Source organism: Sorex araneus, chromosome 1 (assembly GCF_027595985.1).
Source record: "Sorex araneus isolate mSorAra2 chromosome 1, mSorAra2.pri, whole genome shotgun sequence".
Classification (NCBI taxonomy): domain Eukaryota; kingdom Metazoa; phylum Chordata; class Mammalia; order Eulipotyphla; family Soricidae; genus Sorex; species Sorex araneus.
This window is the reverse complement of record NC_073302.1, coordinates 301,860,564-301,880,753: the sequence shown is the minus strand read 5'-3', so window position 1 is coordinate 301,880,753 and position 20,190 is coordinate 301,860,564. Positions and strand designations below refer to the sequence as shown.

General features: G+C 60.5%; 1 protein-coding gene across 2 annotated transcripts in view; it reads left to right on the top strand.

Moving 5' to 3' along the window:
* Positions 1-19,928, top strand: part of EPHX2 (epoxide hydrolase 2) — a 40,931-nt gene extending 21,003 nt beyond the window's left edge. For both annotated transcript variants that reach the window (XM_055144559.1, XM_004614691.2), the window contains exons 4-19: positions 399-589; positions 2,118-2,240; positions 3,499-3,573; positions 4,992-5,087; positions 5,959-6,037; positions 7,108-7,142; positions 9,348-9,374; positions 9,965-10,050; positions 10,353-10,464; positions 15,620-15,691; positions 16,259-16,292; positions 16,554-16,656; positions 16,886-16,955; positions 17,577-17,657; positions 18,296-18,354; positions 18,458-19,928. In XM_055144559.1, coding sequence (XP_055000534.1) covers positions 399-589; positions 2,118-2,240; positions 3,499-3,573; positions 4,992-5,087; positions 5,959-6,037; positions 7,108-7,142; positions 9,348-9,374; positions 9,965-10,050; positions 10,353-10,464; positions 15,620-15,691; positions 16,259-16,292; positions 16,554-16,656; positions 16,886-16,955; positions 17,577-17,657; positions 18,296-18,354; positions 18,458-18,536 — 1,322 coding nt within the window. In that variant the 3' untranslated portion in view covers positions 18,537-19,928. The remainder of the gene's footprint in view (positions 1-398; positions 590-2,117; positions 2,241-3,498; positions 3,574-4,991; positions 5,088-5,958; positions 6,038-7,107; positions 7,143-9,347; positions 9,375-9,964; positions 10,051-10,352; positions 10,465-15,619; positions 15,692-16,258; positions 16,293-16,553; positions 16,657-16,885; positions 16,956-17,576; positions 17,658-18,295; positions 18,355-18,457) is intronic.
* The last annotated feature ends 262 nt before the right edge of the window (positions 19,929-20,190 follow it).

The following is a 20,190-nucleotide window of genomic DNA, read 5'->3' as shown; positions in this document are numbered from 1 at the left end:
CCTGAGCATGGCCTGGGGGACCCAGAATAAACATCCTGGGGCTGGAGCGATAGCACAGCGGGTAGAGCATTTGCCCTGCATGTGGCCGACCTGGGTTCAATTCCCAGCATCCCATATGGTCCCCCGAGCACCGCCAGGAGTGATTCCTGAGTGCAGAGCCATGAGTAACCCTGTGCACCACCGGGTGTGACCCCCCAAAAATAATAATAATAATAAAAAGAACAAACAACAAAGAGGCAAAGGTGTGATCAGGGCCCGTGGGGGTCCCGGCAAGGGAGCCCCTGGGAGTGACGTGGGTCACGCTGACTCTCCCTCATGTGACCCCGGGACGTGGGACGCGGGGGGCTGGGTGTGAAGTCCCCGTGCTGGGCCGAGGCGAGCACCCTCTCTCCCCACAGGCTTGGTCACTGGCGTCCTCACCAACAACTGGCTGGACGACAGCCCCCAGCGGGGTGGCCTGGCCCGGCTGATGTGTGAGCTGCGGCCACACTTTGACGTGTTTGTGGAGTCCTGCCAGGTGGGCTTCATCAAGCCGCAGCCGCAGATCTACAGACTCCTGCTGGACCGTGTGAAGGCCAGCCCCAAGGAGGTGGGCACCGGGGCCTGAAGGCCAGCCCCAAGGAGGGGGGACCAGGGCCCTGAAGGCCAGCCCCAAAGGCCAGCCCCAAGGAGGGGGAACCGTGCGTGGAAATGGCGGGCTCAGCAGGCCCCCTCGAGGCACCGAGTTCCCCGCAGGGTACCCAAAGGCTCCCGTGCCCCTGGACAGCCTCGCCACAGGGAGGCATCACAGTGGCTTCGTGCTGGTCAGTGGGTCTGTTGAGCGCCGCTGGACCAGCTGCTCCTGTTGTCTGGACAGAGACAGGCAGGGCTGGAGAGAACAGCAGGGACGATGCAGGCCTTGCCTGCGGCTGACCCTGCTCCATGGCGGACCCATGGAGCCAGAAGCCAGCTCTGGGCTCTGCAGGATGTAGCCCCTGAGACAAAACAAACAGACAGTCAGTGAACCTAAAGCTGCCCACCCGTGTCCTGTGCTGTGCCTCAGCTAGAGTCTTCCGTCCCCATGGGCTTGGGAGTCGGTGTCTGGGCGGAGAGAGGGCACGGTGGGGAGGCATTTGTCTGCACGCACCCGACCTGGGCTTCATTGCCCGCATCCCCTCTGGCCCTCCAAGCCCTACCGGGTGTCAGCCCTGAGCACAGTCAGGAGGAAGCCCTGAGCACTGCCAGGCAGGTGGCCCCTAAACCCAAACAATGACACCAGCAAGCCAGCATCTCCACAAGGCCTTGCTTCGGTCCTCAACATGCTCTGAGCTCGCAGCCTCTTCCTGGATCTTCCCAGATGTCAGTCTGAGGGGCCAGAGAGAGACCACATGGGAAGCACTCTCCCCGCACACGCAGCTGACCCAGGTTTGATCCCCAGCACCGCATGAGGTCCTGTGATGCTCGCCAGGAGCGATCCCTGACCACCGCTGGCAGGGAACCCCACCCCCACCCCAAACCAAAAGCAGTCACTAAAATGCTGGTATTTGATCCGTTTCAAATTTATATAAAGGTATAAATCTTCCTCCTAACACTACCGGAACATCCTTCCGGGGTCAGAGAGACGGCACCAGGGGTCAAGGTCAAGGTGTGCCCTTGGAAGCCACAGGTCCTGGTTGATGTTCCCGGCTGTCCCTGTGGGTCCCAGCCTCCTACCCCACCCCCACAACCGGGGGTCACCCGAGCACAGAGAAGGACTAGCCCCTCTGCGACACCAGCCTGGCCAAGCCCCATCTTTTCACAGCTAGGCATGCAGTTTCCTGCACGTGCTCACTCTGCATTGTTAACCGTGCTCAGCCCCCAGCCAGAGCAATGGCACAGTGGGGAGGGTGTTTGCCTGGTGCACGGCCCACCCAGGTTCATCCCCGGCATCCCATATGGTCCCCGAGCACTAGCAGGAGTGATTTCTGAGCACAGAACCAGGAGTAACCCCTGAGCATCACTGGGTGTGGCCCCAAAACAATGAAAGCGGACAGCCCCATGGGGGGAGAAATAGTCCTTGATCCCAGCGCCGGAAACTACCACTGCTGGCATTGTAATGAGCCTTCGCTGCGGCTGATGCGCCAACCATCTGGGTTCAGGTTGTGTTCCTGGATGACATGGAGCTCAACCTGCAGCCGGCCCGCGACCTGGGAATGGCCACCATCCTCGCCCGCGACACGGACTCCGCGCTCAAGGAGCTGGAGGCCCTCACGGGGATGCAGGTGACCTTCCGCGCACGCGCGCGCGCATGTGTGTGTGTGTGTGTGTGTGTGCGTGCGTGCGTGTGTGTGTGTGCGCACGCGCATGCGTGCATGTGGGCGCAGAGAGGCGAGTATGTGCATGTAGAGGTGTGAGTAGGTACAGAAAGGGAGCGTGCGTGGGAGAAGTGTGTTACCTTGCACACAGCCGACCCCAGTTCTGTCCCTGGCACCTTCGGGACCATAGATGGCGGGTCGCTCTCACAGGTTGGGGGTTACTCCTATGTTGGAGGTCATTCCCATGTCAGAGTCACTCCTGTATTGGGGGTCACTCCCATGTTGGGGTCACTCCCAGGTTGGAGGTCACTCCTGTGTTGGGGTCATTCCCATGTTGGGGTGACTCCCATGTTGGGGTGACTCCCATGGCAGGGTCACTTCCATCTCTCTCTGGGAACTCCCTGTGGGCTCAGCATTGTCCTTTGTCATCTCTGCCTGGGGGGAACCAACCACACCTGTCAGTTGAGGAGCCCCTGAGGGGCCTCAGGTATGGGATATTCCTCGTTACCTTGAGGTGGCAGGGTCTGGGGTCTGGTTCCTGCCTGTGCCCCTCCCCGTGAGCCCCAGGAGACTCTTTCTCTCACTTGTCCTGGCTCAGGAGCGTGTTTGGAGGAAACCTGGAGGTGATGAAGTACCATTGCTAAGGTTTGATGACTGTGTTCCCTTGGAAGGAGGGTTCACACACACACACATACACACACACACACACACACACATATACACACGCAGAGGTGTGAGTGTGTGGAGAGAGACACAGCCACATGGACACACAGAGACACACACACACAGCTGTGGTGGCTTCTGCAGAGGTGGCCCAGACTGTGCTCATGTCCCCACCTGTGGCCACCCCCCGCCGTGGGCACTGTCCTCCACCATCTGTGCTACTTGTGGGGCCCCTGACCGAGTACAGGAGGAGGAGGACCACCCTTGAGGGGTCATTGGTGAGGGGCCCTGGGGGGCTTCCAGCTGGGTGCCAGGGGACTGGGGAAAGGAGCAGCATGGCCGAGTCTGGGCCCGTGGGGTGAGCTCTGGAGTCCGTGGGTCAACCTGGTCAGGGCCCTGGGGGACGGGACCCCCATCTTCCTGCCTGAGGCTCCAAGGGCACCCACAGCTGGATAAAGGGAAGAGCGGGGGGAGGGCGGGCTCTGCTTTCCTGGGGTGGGACCCCTCGGTGGAGAACTGGGAGCAGGTTCAGGTGTGTCTAATGAGCTCCCCCTCTGTCCAGCTCCTGCACATGGCTGCCCCCCTGCCACCCCCCTGCCAGCCCAGCGATGTGAACCACGGCTACGTGCCCATCAAGGTAGGCGGTCCTTCCCAGGCACGGTATGGGCGTGTCTGTCTGGGGGAAGGGACTCCCCATAGGACGAGCAGTGTGAGAGCAGGGCGGCCGGGGCCAGATGCCTGGGGTAGGTCAGGGGGGGCAGGACAACCTATGGGGATAACAGGATGTGAATGTGTCTTAGAGAGTGACTATATGAGCGGCTGAATGGCAGTCTACATGAGCGACTATACCTGAGTGACTGTATGTGAGCCATTGTATCAGAGTGACAGTCTATGTGAGCCACTGTGTCTGAGTGACTGTACGTGAATGTGTCTGACTGTATGTGAGTGACTGTATCTGAACAACAGTCTATGTGAGCGGCTGTGTCTAAGTGACTGTACATGAGCAATTGTATCTGGCTCTATGTGAGCCAGTGTGTCTGAGTGTACATGTGTCTGACTGTATGTGAGCCACTGTGTCTGAGTGACTGTCAGCGGATGTATCTGAGTGACTCTCTATGTGAGCCACTGTGTCTGGGTGTACATGTGTGTGACTGTATGTGAGCCACTGTTTCTGAATGACTGTGAGCGGCTGTATCTGAGTGACTCTCTATGTGAGCCACTGTGTCTGGGGGTACATGTGTCTGGCTGTATGTGAGCGATTGTGGCTGAGTGACTGTGAGCGGCTGTATCTGAGTAACTGTCTATGTGAGCCACTGTGTCTGAGTGACTGTATGTGAGCCATTGTATGTGAGTGACTGACTATCTAGGTGAGCCACTGTGTCTGAGTGACAGTATGTGAGTGTGTTTGACTGATTGTGAGTGACTGTGTCTGAGTAACTGTCTATGTGAGTGCGTCTGACTGTATGTGAGCTACTGTATGTGATGACTGAGTGACTGTGTGAGCCACTGTGTCTGAGTGACTGAGTGACTGTATATGAGCAACTGTATGTGAGTGACTGTGTGAATGTGTAAGCAACTAAGTGTCTGAGTGACCATGTGAGCGACTGTGTCTGAGTGACTGTATTTGACTATGTGAGTGACTGTGTGTGACTGTCTGAGTAACATTGTGTATGTGAGAATAACCCCTGTGTGTGTCTGACCTGTGTATGTATGTGTGACTGACAGAGTAACTGCATGTGTGAGTGAGTGTGAGAGAGACCTGTGTTCTGCAGAGAATGTTGTTCTCTAGCTACCCTGCGAGCATTTATTCCCTCAGACGCATGGTCTGGGCCAGCTCTGAGGGCCGTGAGGAACAGGGCCACCCCTTCTCCACAGCCTGAGTGAGGCAGCAGCGGGAGACACCCACTCAGTGCCCGCAGCCAGGCCTGGGCTGGGCCGGGCAACTCGCTTTAGAGTCCCTGGTGTCCCGGAGCCCCGGCAGGGCAGCCCAGAGCTGGGGCTGGGCTGGGCTAGGATAACCTGATGGAACCCAGGCCGTGCTCGTCTCCTCCGCAGCCTGGGGTGCGCCTGCACTTCGTGGAGATGGGGTCTGGGCCCCCGGTGTGCCTCTGCCATGGGTTTCCTGAGAGCTGGTTCTCTTGGAGGTACCAGGTGAGTGGCGGGACCGATGCCCTTGCGAGGGGGGCCAGAGAGAGAGAGCACAGGTGAGAGAGCACTGGGAATGGAGCACTGGCCTTTCATGTGAATGACTCGGGTTTGATCCCCGGCACCCCCCCTATGGTTCCCCGAGCACCACCAGGATACATGAGCACAGAGACTGGAGTAACCCCTGAGCTCCTCCAGGTTTGGTCCCAAGGTCATCCCCCTTAAGTCCCCCCAAAAGAAGGTTAAATTGGGCCAGGGAGACAGTTCAAAGTCCTGAGCACAAACTTTGCATACAGGAGGCCCAGTACAATCTCTGGCACTCCGTGGGTCCTGGAGCACTGCCAGGTGTTACCCATGAGCACTGGCTTAGGAGTACCCCCGAGCACTATGAGGTGTGGCCCAAACACTGCCCGCCTCCCCCCATAAAGAGAGAGAAGCAAATTCACTCGGAGGGCGCCCTCCCCCAAGTCTGACACCGACTCCGCGGATGCCAGGCCAGAGAGGACTGAGCTCAGGGCTGAGAGCCCGCCTTGCTGACGGGGAGAAGGTCCCGTATCTTCACACCACAGCTGCCACCTGCTGGGAAATCATTGTGTATTTTTTGTTCTGTTTTGGTTGGGCTTATTTTTTGACTTGGGGGGTACCCCTGGCAGTATGCAGGGCTTACTCCTGGCTCTGCACTCAGGGATCACTCCAGAGGGTGTCGGGGGACCACAGGGGATGCCAGAGATCATACCCGGGAGGAGGCTGGGGGCAGGCCTTAGTGCAGTGTGCGACCTGCCCCCAGTGGTCCTATCCCACACGCCCATTCCCAGGACGCTGCCCAGGGCTGGGGAGGTCGAGGGCGTCGGCGAGCACCTGGTTGTTTGTTTTCCAGATCCCCGCTCTGGCGCAGGCGGGCTTCCGAGTACTGGCCGTGGACATGAAGGGCTACGGAGACTCGTCAGCCCCACCGGGTGAGTGACGGCCGCTCCGAGAGCCTTCGTCTGTCCTGCTCTTAGCTCTGCCCTCCCGGGTCAGGGCCCCCAGGGCTCCCACACCCCCCTCTCTGCATGATGCCCCCGCCCACACAAGGCAGGCACCGTCAGCCAATGCACAGGAGACACCTCGGGGTGCGGGGAGGACAGATGGACCATCCGTCTCTGGGACTGTCCCTGCATCCCGAATCCACACTCTGCCCCTATTAAACCATTAATATCTGGGGCCAGAGGTGAGACCCCGATTAGATCCCGGCACTGCCAGCATCCCTGGAGTACTGCCAGGAGTGACCCCTGAGCACAGAGCCAGGAGTGCGTACTGAGCAACACACACACACACACACACACACACACACACACACACACACACACTGGATTAATACCTCAAATGTAAAATGTAAAACCTCTCTCTGTCTCTCTGTCTCTCTGCCTCTCTTTGTTTCTCTCTGTGTCTCTGTTTTTCTATCTCTCTTTGTCTTTCTGTCTCTCTCTGTCTCTTTGTTTCTCTGTGTGTCTCTCTTTGTTTCTCTCTCTGTTTGTCTCTCTCTCCCTCTCTCTCTCTCTCTCTCTCTCTCTCTCTCTCTCTCACACACACACACACACACACACACACACACACACGCTGCCTCCAATGTAAACCCTGAACTTAAACCCCCTAGAGGCAAACACAGTGACTTCCCTTTGTTTCTCTCTCTGTCTGTCTCTGTCTGTTTGTCTCTCTCTCCCTCTCCATCTCTCTCTCTCTCTCTCTCTCTCTCTCTCTCTCTCTCTCTCTCTCTCTCTCTCACACACACACACACACACACACACACACACAAACGCTGCCTCCAATGTAAACCCTAAACTTAAACCCCCTAGAGGCAAACACAGTGACTTCCCACCCCCAAAGCACTGGGAGCAAAACCACAAAGAAGCAGGTGCCTCCGGCAGTCTGAGAGCCCCACGATCCACGAGAGGGAACTGGTTGTGGGTTTGGGGGGGGGGTGCAGAGGTGGCTGCTCTGCTCGAGGGGGCAGATTTTCTAATCTTGTACTTTTTGTGGGTTGCAGAAATAGAAGAATATTCCATGCAAGTGCTGTGTGAGGTAAGAACGTGCTCGCGGACGGCACCCGGGGCCCAGGGAAGCAGCAGGTCGCAGCTTCCGTCTAAGTCTCATAGCGAGACGCGGAGTCACTTTCGCTGCACACCAGGGACTGTGCCCAGCACTTGGCAGAGAGGAAACTGGGTCCCAGGGAGGCAAAGCAAGAGCTTGAGACCAGTGGCTTGTTGGGGTCTGGGCCCAACCCCGACCCCCACGTCCTTCCTTCTTGCCCTGTCACTCCACCCTGACAGTGACATGGAATTGTTTGGCTCGGGCTTTTTGTTTGTTTGTTTGTTTTGGGGGGGTCACACCCCTAATGCTCAGAACTTACTCCTGGTGCTATGCTTAGTGATCACTCCTGGTGGGCTTCGGGGACCCCATGGGGTGCTGGGGATCGAACCCAGTTCAGGCACTGCACTGTTGTAGCATGTCATCCTGTTCATCGATTTGCTCGAGCGGGCACCAGTAACGTCTCCATTGTGAGACTTGTTACTGTTTTTGGCATATGGAACACACCACAGGTAGCTTGCCAGGCCCTGTGCGGGCGGGATACTCTCGGTAGCTTGCTGGGCTCTCCAAGAGGGATAGAGGAATCGAACACGGGTCAGCCGTGTGCAAGGCAAACACCCCACCTGCTGTGCTACCGCTCTGGTCAGACACATGCAGGCAAATGCTGACCCCCCCACTGTGCTTTCACTCCGCCCCCCCTATGGGAAATTGTTGCCAGGGGGCTGGGAACCGGGCCCAAAGGCGGAACACGGGCTGTGCCCGCAGTGACTCTGGGTTCGATCCCCAGGACCAGCAGGTTGACCCAGGAACCCAAAACGATGATCACTTTGTTCAAGATGGTGCTGGCTGCACCGCTCTCAGGGGTGGGGAGGGGGTGTCGGGAGGGCAGCTGGCGTGTGCCTGTCCTGAGTGTGTGTCCTTGGGCTCCTGCTCGGTTCTGCTCCCTCTGAGGTTCAGGCGGGGGCGGGGGACGGAGGCCCAGATCCCAGCGCTGGGGGAGGCAAGCTCACGCCGGCCGGAAGGTGCGTTTCCCTGCAGCTCTCACAGCCCAGGTGCCGGGGCCCGAGGGACGGGTGGGAGCAGGGGCCGTAGCAGCACGGCCCACGGTCCACTAGCAGACACATGTGGCCCAGAGTGGCCGGGGTCAGAGCCACAACCAGCGCCGTGAGCCAGGCGGCCTCAGCTGTTTCTCAGTCTTGGGGGATGGGGGAAGTGTCAGGGGCACACCCAGCAGTACTCGGGGGGGCACCCCGACTCTGCCCTTGCCGTGGTGCTGGGAGGACCGCACGGTGCCAGGGGGTCCAACCTGGAGCTCATAGAGGCAAAGCCGCACACCCACTCCTGGCCCCAAACTTCTCTGCAGTCTGACCCCAGCCAGGGCATGTAGGCAGAGTGTCCTGACACCAGGATGGGGGTTAGTTCTTCTTGGGGACCCTGAGGGCGCCAGTGCCGGCAGCTGCAAGGTGGAAATTAAAGCCGTTGGCCTCCTCCGTGAGGGACCAGGGCATTGAAGTTTTGAGGGTAGCCCTGGGCTCAGTGCCCCTTCTGGCTGTGTGACCCCAGCCATGCAACTTAACCTCTCTGAGCCTCTCCTGAGAGGACAGAGGAGCAGAGGAGCTGGCAGATGAGGCTGGGGGGAGGGGTGCTGGCTGCAGGGCTGGTGGACCCTAAATGCAGCTTCGCATTTTACCTCCCCACAGACCCCTCCGCTGGCCGCAGGGACCTCAGGGGTGGGGGAGCATAGTCAGCACAGCTGGCCCAGTAATCTGGAGCCCGTGTCTCTGCAGGGGTGTGGCTAGGCCCTCATCTCTGCCTACTCTCTGCACGTCTGCCCAGCCCCCCGGGTCCCCCTTCTGGCTCACTCTGTGCGTGATCCGGTCTAACCACCTGTATACTCTGACCCCTGGTGACCTTGGGCGGCTGGTCAGCAGGAGGGGCGCTGGGTCTGCGGAGGGCCTGGCCAGGGGCAGCGGGCAGGGAGGCCTCCCCAGAGCCGCCTCCCCCGTGTTCTCCCAGCAGCGCAGAAGCCAGGGTCGGGGTCTCCCTAGGCTGCCCGCTGAGGCGCCCCAGGTGATCCCCGGCTCCAGCAGGTGTGGGCAGAGGCGGCCGCCCACCCCACAGGCTGGCACAGACGCCCAGCGCCATGCCCACTGGCACCTCGGGGAGGGGTCGCCCATTCTGACTGTGCGTCTCTCCTAGGACATGGTGACCTTCCTGGATCGGCTGGTGAGTTCCCAGGCCCGGGGATCCCAAGCACAACCCGCCCCCCCCGCCCGACTCCATCAGTGGGGTGGCCGGGAGGGACCAGGGAGGCGGGCAGAAGACGGACGGCTCGGGTGTGGACCACGGTCGGGAAAGGGCCTGAGAAACCCCGACGCTTCCCCCCAAATCTGCGGCCCTCAGAGGACAGGGCGTGGAAAGCGGACAGGAGCCCGTGGCCACCCCAGAGCCTGTCTGGCGACTCGCCCGCCCCCCAGGGCCTCGACCGAAGGGGCCCCTGGCACGTGGCCTGTTGGCAGCACAGAAGAGAGGAGGCTGCACGGGGGAGGCACGGTGCTCCCGAGGCTCATTTACGGGGAAGGAAGGGTCCCCCTCATGAGCGTGGGGGTCAGGCCTGGTCACCCAGTGACAGGCCAGCACAACCCGACCGCACCGTGCACAGTGGTTAAACATGCAGGACAGCTCCTGCCACTAAGAAGCTCAGAGGGTGGAGGGGGGGCAGCAGGTGGGCAGGGCTCCTGGGGGTGGGCGGTCACTGGCCCCTGGGCAGCCCCTCCCCCCACGTCCCACACTGTGTCCTCCCCTCTGTCCTCCAGGGCCTCCCCCAGGCGGCGTTCATCGGCCACGACTGGGGGGGCGCGCTGGTGTGGGCAATGGCCCTCTTCTACCCCGAGAGAGTGAGGTACGGACAGCCCAGCCTCCAGGACTGGGGTACGACGCCCCGGGGACACTCGTGAGACTCGGTCCTCGGTGCTCGAACCCCAGCACGCATCTTGGAAACAATTGGGGTGTCTGGGGAGGTCACCCCTTGGCATTCTGCCGGCAGCGGCTGAGGTTGGCGCAGGACGCGCTCTCCCGGCACGTTCAGTGGCACGTCGCTGCGCCATGTGGCCTTCCCCGGGGCTGTTTCCTCCAGGCCGTCCTGCTGTCTCAGTGGCCCTGACGGTCCCTACAGGGCCTGACCCTCGCGTCCTTCCTCCACAGTGCGGTGGCCAGTCTGAACACCCCCTTCCTGCCGGCACACCCCGATGTGGACCCCCTGGAGAAGCTCAAGGCCAACCCCGTGTTTGATTACCAGCTCTACTTCCAGGAGCCGGTGAGTCGGGCCAGACCCAGCGGCCCAGAGTGGATTCACGCTGCTCCCCACCCCACCTCTGTCCTTGTCCCCAGGGCTTGGTTACGCCCTGTCCCCTCACGGCACAGGGCCTTTGTCAGTGCTGACTTTGCAGATGTGTGTGGACTACGTGTGGCAGCTGTGTGCCGGGTGTGGTGGCTGTATGCGGTGGCTGTGTATAGTGGCTGTGTGAGGCGGTTGTATGTGGCGACAGTGTGTCACGGCTGTGTGCAGTGGCTGTGTGCAGTGGTTGTGTGCAGTTGTGTGTCTCTGTGGGGGGGCTGTGTGCAGTGGCTGTGTGGTGGTCATGTTAGAGCAGCCGTGTGCAGTGGCTGTGTGTGGTGGTTGTGTGCAGTAGCTATGCGTGGTGATGTGGATGGTGGTCATGTGAGAGCAGCCGTGTGCAGTGGCTGTGTGTGGTGGTTGTGTGCAGTAGCTATGCGTGGTGATGTGGATGGTGGTCATGTTAGAGCAGCCGTGTGCAGTGGCTGTGTGTGGTGGTTGTGTGCAGTAGCTATGCGTGGTGATGTGGATGGTGGTTACGTGAGAGCAGCCGTGTGCAGTGGCTGTGGATGACACCTGTGTACAGTGGCAGGGCACGGTCACCCGGGAGCAGGGCCGCATTGCCGGCTTGTCTCCCGCCCCCTCACCTCTGACCATGGTCCCAGGCCGACTCTCCCGCAGCGAGCACTGAGTGCCCCGCCCCCGGCCGTGCCACCAGCCTGCTGCCCCTGGGGCCCGGGCCCTCCTGCCAGTGGGCTGTGCGTGAGGGCAGTGTTTGTGCTCCTGCGGCCTGTTCTCGGTGTAACACCCTTGGCTCCCTCCCCTTGCTCCTTTGCAAGTCCGGAGACGGCTTCACCATTTCCCGCGGTCCCTCTGCTTGGTTCTTTGGGGGATGCCTGTCCCGCCGACAGCCACTGGTGATGCCGTGCAGGGACCTGAGTTTGTGGCACGGCTCACTCAGGCCCTGCAGTGTTGGGGCTCTCCACGGCCACACCCTGAAGTGCTGAGGGGGGTGGGGCCTTCATGGCTGTACCCAGTGATGCTCAGGGGACACTGTGGTTCCAGAATTGGTGGGTGGCCAGGCACATTCATACACTGTTGGGGCTGCACACTAACCACTGTGCTCACTCTCTGGCCCTTCACCCTGTTCCGGTGTGTAGGTTGCTGTGGCGGCTGTGTCCAGCAGCCACCTGGCCTTTATCCCATCTCCGCTGAGCAAACAGACCGCAGTGTGGCTGGGGCGCTGACCAGCCTTACAGACCTGAGCCGGGGTGCCCCCTCCACAGCGCTGTGTAGGAACAGGGAGTTCATCATTCTGTGTCCCTCTCAGAGAGGGGCGAGGCCCAGAGAGGCCTGATTGCGACAGTGACCTTCAGACCCAGAAGCTAATCACAGCCTGGGTGGGCGGGCGCTGGGCTTTCAGAGGTGGGGAGCAGCCCTCCCGCGGCCCCATTGTGCCTGCAGCTGGATCTCACTCAGTCCACCAAGAACTGCAGGGGGCAGTTTTGTTCTTAAGGACAAAGCGTCCTGGCAGGGAAATGGTAGATGTTCAAGTTGATGATCCGGCCCCCACGGCGGGAAGGGAGAGGGGGTGACTTGTCACCTGGGCCTGGTCAGGACAGGCCCCGGTGGCCCAGCAGGCACCCGCCCATCTGTCTGTCTGTCTGTCTGCTCCCCGCCCACTCCTTGGAGGTGGGGCCCAATCCCTTCCTGCCTCCAGACCTCCGTTTCCTCACCCCCAGGCCTGCTGCGGGCCACGCTATGTCTCTCAGCCCTTCCCTTTCCTGTCTCCTCCCCACTGTCTTCCCTTGGCCGCTGCCCCCGCGTGTCACTCAGAAACTCAGAGGGGAGCAGCCGTGTAAGGCGCCCAGCACTTTGCTCACAGGAAGCCGGGATTCAGTCCCCAGCACAGTACGATTCTCTGAGCACTGCTAGGAGTGACACCCCCCCCCCCGCCCAACCCTCCCAAAAAATACTCAGGGGCCAGAGAGATAGCACAATGGGCAGGGCACTTCTCTTGCATGCAGCCAACCTACCTTCTCTTGTTTTGTTTTGTGGCCACCCCTGGTGGTGGTCAACAGTCACTCCCGGCGGTGCTCAGGGGACCCAAGGGGATGCCTGGGATCGAACCCGAGTTAAGCAATGGTAGGGTGAAGCCTTACCCACTATACTATCACTCGGGCCCCAGCCAACCCATTTTCTATCCCCATTATTGGATATGGTCCCCAGAGCCTCGCCAGGAGTGATCCCTGAGCACAGAGCCCGGAGATAGTCCTGAGCACGGCTGGGAGTGGCCCCCCAACAAAAGTAATCGAAGAAAGCAAACAAAAGCGAGCAAAAAAGAAGTGCAGGGGCTGGAGCGATAGCACAGCAGGTAGGGCGTTTGCCTTGCACACGGCTGACCTGGGTTCGATTCCCAGCATCCCATATGGTCCCCCGAGCACTGCCAGGAGTAATTCCTGAGTGCAGAGCCAGGAGTAACCCCTGTGATCACCGCATGTGACCCAAAAAGCAAAAAAAAAAAAAAAAGAAGGGAGCCAGACCCCAGACCCCCAGCGATACCTGGCAGAGGGTCGGGCCCCAGGGGTGCCGGCCAAGCCGCCTTTACAAACCCGCCCCCTAGCCGTGAGGAGCTGCAGGATGAGACGGGCCAGTTAATGAATGTCAGGCGCTCTGTTTGCTGGACTCAGAGTCTGTCCTTGACCATCGGCCAGCAGGCCAGCTCTCCTCGGCCAGATGACTTGCAGTAGTCTCTGCCTCCTCTCCAAGGACACAGCCTGGCAGAGGGCAGGTGTGACCCCCCCCTTCCCGGCCTCACCTTTACCCTCCTTCCCTGTGGAGCCAGGGTGCGGGAAGTGGGTAAACGTGTGTTAACCGTTAAACCGTTAACCTCTGTCTTCTCTGTGATTCTGAACACGCCCTTCCATCTCCGTGGGGGTTCCCAGGGGGGGCATGAGGTCACACCCGGCAGTGCTCAGGTACTACTCCCAGCTCTGTGCTCAGGGGCCACACCTGGTGGTGCTTGAGGGACCCTGTGTAGTGCTGGGGGTCGAGTCAAGGCCAGTGACCTGCAAGGCAAGTGCCTTAACTCCGGTACCAGCTCTCCACTCCCTCTTTATGAAGAAAATTCTGAAAATATACTTCTGTCTTTCTTTTTGCATTTGTTTTGTTTGGAGTCACACCCAGCGGTGCTCAGGGCTTATTCCTGCCTCTGTACTCAAGAATTACTCCAGGTGGGGGGTCTCTAGGGGATGCTGGGGATCGGACCCAGGTTCGTCAAGTGTGAGGCAAACCCCCTCCCTGCTGTACTATCTCTCCAGCCTATTTTGTATTATTTCATTCGCTCCCCTCGCCCCATTTTGCAGCTGGGAGGACTGGAGATGGTCCGTGTGTGATGGCCTTCACGGCAGTCACACCCTCTCAGGGGCCTGCTTGCTCACGTGTTTTCTGGGGGGGCCTCTTGAGTTGGGGTGCTTGCCCACCCGGGGCTACGAGCACCAGGGGTCACATTCTCCGGCTGCGAGCAGCAGAGTGCTGGGACCAGCCTCTGCCTGCAGGCAGCACTCGGCCCTCGGTGGCTGCCTTTGTCACCCAGCGCCACCCCCCTCCCCGTCCTGCCCCCCACTGCCCTGTTCCCCCTCTCTCCACCCCGCTCTGTTCTACGGAGCAGTTGAGAGCCGACCCCCCCCCCCCCCGCCGGCCAGCGCCCCAGGATGACCTCCTGAGCTCTCGGACAGCAGCGCTGAGGGACGGCAGCCGTGGGCAGTAAATCAGGATAATGGTCCAGCCAGGGTGAGGGAAGGGCGGGCTCCCGGGCATCCATCACCGCCCCGTTCCAGCTTGTGAGGCTGTTTCTTGCAGAGGCATCCATCCGGCAGGCAGACGGCCACGATTGATTCTCTGCGATAATCGAACCCTACAGATGTCCCTGATTGCAGTTCCCCGCCGCGGGGGCTGTCGGGAGCAAGGCGCAGATGGGCAGTGGGGCAGTGATCTGTGACTCCCGGGGGAGCTATATCACGGAGACCCCCGCACTCCCCCCCAATTGGAGAGGTCCCAGGGACCTGGGGCGACCAGCACGCTTCCCAGACCTTCTGAGAGACTCTCCACTCTCTGAAGGCACTTCCGGCCTCTGCTCTGCCCAGTCCCTGGGCTAGGCACCACGGGGTGGGGGTGGGGTGGGGGGGCGAAGTGCTACTGTCTCTGCCTGTGGGGGTCCCAGGAGGGCACAGAGGGGTCCGAGACACCAGAGATGGAAGGAGGCTGCCGCGGGGAGGACAGAGAGCTTGCCTGAAGGGGAAGGGCGGGGAAGGTCTTTGTGCAGGGTGAGGGGTGTTTGGGGGTCACACCCAGCAGTGCTTACTCAAGGCTGACTCCTAGCTCTGTGCTCAGGGATCACTCCTGGCGAGGTCCGGGGACCCTGGGTGGTGCCAGGGAGCGAATAGATGCATGTCACTTGCGTGTGAGGAAGTGCCTTGGTCCTGTGTTATCTCTGGCCCACAGAGGGTTCTTGGAAGTTCCCACGTGAGACACGCTAGAGGCAGGAGACAGGACACGCTGGCACCAGCCCCCCCACCCCAGCTCCCCCCTTGATGGTGCCTGAGTCCCATGAGGGGCTGTGTCCCACTGCCCCCAAGCCAGGCTGTGGTGGTGTGGGGGCATGCTGGGAGGCCTGGGAGGATGATCGGCTGGGGGAGGGGAAGGCGGAGGCTGGGATGAGAGTTAGTGTTTATAAACGGGACCCGGGCATAAAGAACACACCCCGCCCCCCCGCCCGAGTCCCCGGCCCCCACCGGGTGAGGACAGCGAGGAGAGGGCTTTGCAGACCCTGACTGCCCAGAACTTGGACTTGCCAGACAGGAGGAGGACAAGGGTCCGGCTCTTGGCACGTTCAGGGAGACAGTGGGTGCTGCCGGCCTCAGAGACGTTCTGTTTCCCCCTTGGGGGTCTGGGCTTCCCCGAAGTGTCGGGGCCAGTAGTGCCATGGGTCGAACCCAGGCAAGCAGCGTCTCCCCGGCCCTCGGCCAGACCTGGCGGGGGCTGCTGAGTTCAGAGCTGAGTTCAGGCAGAGCTGGGTGGGGGTCTGTGTCCAGGCCACCCCGATGCCCTTCATTTCACCTTGACCGTTTCGCAGGGAGTGGCTGAGGCCGATCTGGAGCAGGACCTGAGCCGGACGTTCAAGAGCTTCTTCCGAGCAAGCGATGAGGTGAGGGGCCTGGGACGAGAGAACTGGGGGTGCGGGTTCCTGGAAGGTTCCGTGGCAGGGTGGGGGTCCACGGGGGGGTGCGCCCCCGCCATCCCGCCATCCTCAGTGACTGGGAGAGGCGACGCCCGGCCTTAAGCCCCTCAGCCACTGTGCCTGGTCCTTTCCTACACCCCCCCGTCTCCCTCCTTCCCTCTCCCTCACTGAGCTTGAAGCCCCCGTGCGTGAGCCACCCTCGCCACCTCACACAGTGGGGCTTGGCCACACGCATGGGCACTGCTAATTGCTCCGCTCATTTCTGAGCCTCCTTCCTCTGCTGGCTCTGCGCGCCCGGCCCCACGGCTCTCCGCTGGCCTTTCACCAGAGCACCCGAGGGAGCCTCGGAGCTGAGCTGCTTCTGTGTTGCCCCCTGGGCCCCTGGTCGGTGTGGTGACCTGGCAGGGGCCCGCTTGGCCAGATGCTCCATCCCAGCCCTGTGTCCATCTATGCAGTCACCCACGATGACCCCTCTCTCTCTCTCTGTCTCTCTGTGTGTCTCTCTCTCTGTCTCTCTCTCTCTCTCTGTTGCAGATGTTCCTTACTGTGCACAATGTCCGAGAAAAGGGTAAGGCCCCCTCCCCGCTCCGTCCTTGGGGGGCCACAGGGCCGGGAGGAGGCAGAGCGGTGCAGGCATCAGCTGAGAGTGCTGTGGTTGACCACGAGTCCCCACTCGGTGACCGCAGGGAGTGGTGGGGGGTGCGGTCTGCAGAGCAGCTCGGGGGTCCCTGAGCGGGGGGTGGGGGGGTGGGCGCCCAAAGGGCCTGTCTTGGGGCCTGGTGTCCCGGGGCTGTGAGGCGCTGAGTGCTGGGGTGGGCGTGTCCCGCAGGGGGGCTGTTCGTGAAGACCCCACAGCAGCCGAGCCTCAGCAGGATCACCACGGAGGAGGACATCCAGTTCTACGTGCAGCAGTTCAAGAAATCGGGCTTCAGGTAGGGGCGGGGGGAGGGGGCAGAGCCAGGGCCCTGAGCCTCCCTCCCTCTGCTTGGTTGCCCCCAGCGCCAGGGGACTCACCACCTCCCCCTGCTCGGCCAGCGTGGGAGCTGCCCAGACAGATAGGCAGAGGGGGAGGGTCCCAGGTGTGGTGTTCAGTGGGCGTTTCCAGAGTTTGAGAGTCCTTGAGACCCCCATGTTCTGATCTCCGCCCCCCCACACACACAGGGGTCCCCTAAACTGGTACCGGAACATACAGGCGAACTGGAGTTGGAGCTGCAAGGCCTCGGGACGGAAGGTGAGTGCCCCGGCCACTGCATCCCTCCTCCCGGCCTGTCCCTTGGGCGCCCTATCCTGAACCTCCCGTAGGCCCCACCCCCTTCTGCTGCTGCTGCTCCTGATTGGCGGAGGGGGCGCTAGGGGCGGGGCCTGCAGCTGGTCCAGCCTAGAACCCTGCGGGCGCCTCCCTCCCCACCTGTTCCAGGTGCAACCAAGGATGCAGAGAGGGTCCCGGTCGGACGGGGGTCCCAGCGCCCATGGGGCCTGACTGCCCCTTCCCAGGCTCATCCCTGCCCAACAGCATGGAATTTCTCCAACCAGGACCTCTGGCCTGTCGGTTCCGCGGGTGCTGCTGCCCCCAACCCCTCTGCAGCCCCCGCACCTCCCAGAATGGTGGGGGGAACAGGATCCGCCCCTGAACCCCTCTGAGCCCCCAGCCCCATCAGAGAACCAGACACTCCCGGAGCTCTTGGCGCTGGCGGGCTGTCAGGACAGGGTTGGACACTGCCCGTCCAGGGAGGGGCCTCTATCCTGTGGAGCAGAGCCTCGGGCAGTGTGCAGAGCGAGACCCCCCACCCACCCCACACGGTTGGCACGCCCCTGCTCCAGCCCCCTGCCCCCTGCCCCCTGCCCGCTCCAGATCCTCATCCCTGCGCTCATGGTCACTGCCGAAAAGGACTTCGTGCTGCACCCGAAACTGTCCGAGCACATGGAGAACTGGGTAAGGGGCCCGCCTGCCCACGGGCCCTTGGAGCGCGTGGCCCTGGCACCTGCAGGCTGGGCAGCAGAGCGCTTGCCCGCTGGGATGTGCGTTCCCTACAGCATGTCCCTCACCTGCCCTCTCAGTCTCTTTCACACTCATTCACTCACTCATTCACTCACTCACTTATTCATCCACTCACTCATTCATCCACTCATTCTCTCTCTAATTCACTCATCACGCAACTTATTCATTTACTCATTCATTCATTCGTTCATTCATTCGCTCATTCATTCATTTATTCATTCACTCATTCAATCTCTGACCCTTTCATTCACTCACTCACTTATTCACTTATTCATTCTCTGATCCTCTCATTCATGTCCTTATTCGTTCACTCACTTATTCATTCCTCATTCACCACTCAGCCACTTATTCACACACTTCCATATATTCATCCATTCATTCTCTGACCCTCTTGCTCATTCATTCCCTCCCTCATTCATTCGTTCCCCTTTACTGTTCACTGTAGTGCGTGGGGACATGGGAGAGGGTGACCCCGCTGTGTCTTTGGGGAGCACTGGGAAGCCCCCCTTCACCTACCAGGGTTCCCACTGCCCAGCTCTCACACGGTCACCACTGGGCCGTCTTTCTTCCAGATCCCCCACCTGAAAAGGGGACACATTAAGGACTGTGGACACTGGACCCAGATGGAGAAGTAAGGAGTGGGGGGCCCGGGTGGGGGCTCAGCACCCCCTGAAGGTGCCACTGCCTCGGTGGGCCCGTGGGGTGCAGACAGGAGCCCTCTCTCTCCCTCCCAGGCCCGCAGAGGTGAACCAGATCCTCATCAAGTGGCTGCAGGAGGAAGCTGGGCAGCCCCCCGTGACCTCCAAGCTCTAGCCCCCCTCTGGGGTCCTGCTCTCCGGAGGACCTTCTCCCCAAACCCGCAGCATTGCTCTAAGTCCGCGCTTGTCAGTCTCTGGGTCCCCTCTCTGGCGGGAGGGCGGCCCCTCTGGCCCAAGCCCAGCCCCACACTCTCAGGGTGGTTCCTTCTGTGCAGGGGCGTGTCTGCAGAGCCCAGGGCTGCTGCACTGGAGACGCCACAGCTGACAGCGCCTGGGACACCCCGGGCCCAAGTCTGGCCCCAATCAGGGGCTCGGAGATGGCCGGAAGGCCTGTCCCGGGTGGGAGACCCGCCACTCGTCCCCCCACACTCAGCCCCTGCCCCCAGATTTGCTCAGGCTCAAATGCACACCCCACTCTCTGCAGCATCGACTGCAGGGAGTGGGTTGGTCGGTCCCCGCTGGGGGCTTCCTCAGCTGGCCCGGGTGTTTGGGGTGCTCAGCTAGAGTTCTTCATCTTTTGTAAATATCATTTGCTTCTAAAGCAGGTGATCTGAAAAAATGTCTTTCCATTCCTTGTGGTGTAAGTTCACTTTTTAATTGATTTTTAAAACTCCCATTATTGGGGCCTGAGTGATAGGACAGCAGGGAGGGCACTTGCCTTGCACTCGGCCCACCTGGGGTTGGCCCCCAGCATCCCATATGGTCCCCTGAGCACCGCCAGCAGTAATTCCTGAGTGCAGAGCCAGGAGTAACCCCTGAGCATCCCCCAAAGAGATAAATAAAAAGAAAGAAAATAAAAATCACTGTCACTGTCATCCCGTTGCTCATTGATTTGCTCGAGCGGGCACCAGTAACGTCTCCATTGTGAGACTTGTTGTTACTGTTTTTGGCATATTGAATACTCCATGGGTAGCTTGCCAGGCTCTGCCATGGGGGCAAAAAGAAAGAAAATAAAAATAAAAAATAAAAGTTCCCTTTACTATTGTTGTTATTATTTGCAATGTGTAGACTCGCTCTAGGTCTCATTACTGCACTCGACCTTGTGCCCCGCCTCCAGCCCCTACCACGCCCATTCCCAAAGGTGGGCCCACCCGACCCTCACATAGCATCTCTGTCCACTCAGCAACAGCACTAAGCGAGAGGTCCGGATTTCCAGCCCGGGAGACTGGCACTCCAGCATGTGTCTGATGTGTGGGGGAGACAGTTCTGTCTGCGTGCCCTCCACAAGAACATTCCAGAAAAAAAAAAAAAAGGGGGGGGCCGGAGCGATAGCACAGCGAGTAGGGCGTTTGCCTTGCATGCGGCCGACCCGGGTTCGATCCCCGGCATCCCATATGGTCCCCCAAGCACCGCCAGGAGTAGTTCCTGAGTGCAAAGCCAGGAGTAACCCCTGAGCATCGCTAGGTGTGATCCAAAAAAGCAAAAAAAAAAAAAAAAAAAAAAAGAACATTCCAGAACCAGGGGGGCTGGAGTGATAGCACAGCGGGTAGGGCGTTGGCCTTGCACACAGCCGACCCAGATTCGATTCCCAGCATCCCATATGGTCTCCTGTGCATCACCAGGTGTGACCCAAAAAGGAAAAAAAAAAAAAAAAGAACATTCCAGAACCTTCCAGAGGCGGCCCCACAGTGAGGCTTATTGGGATTTGAGTGGAAGGTGGGACTGGGCCTTTTCTTCACCGGTTACCCCAGATCTGGAAGGACAAAGAG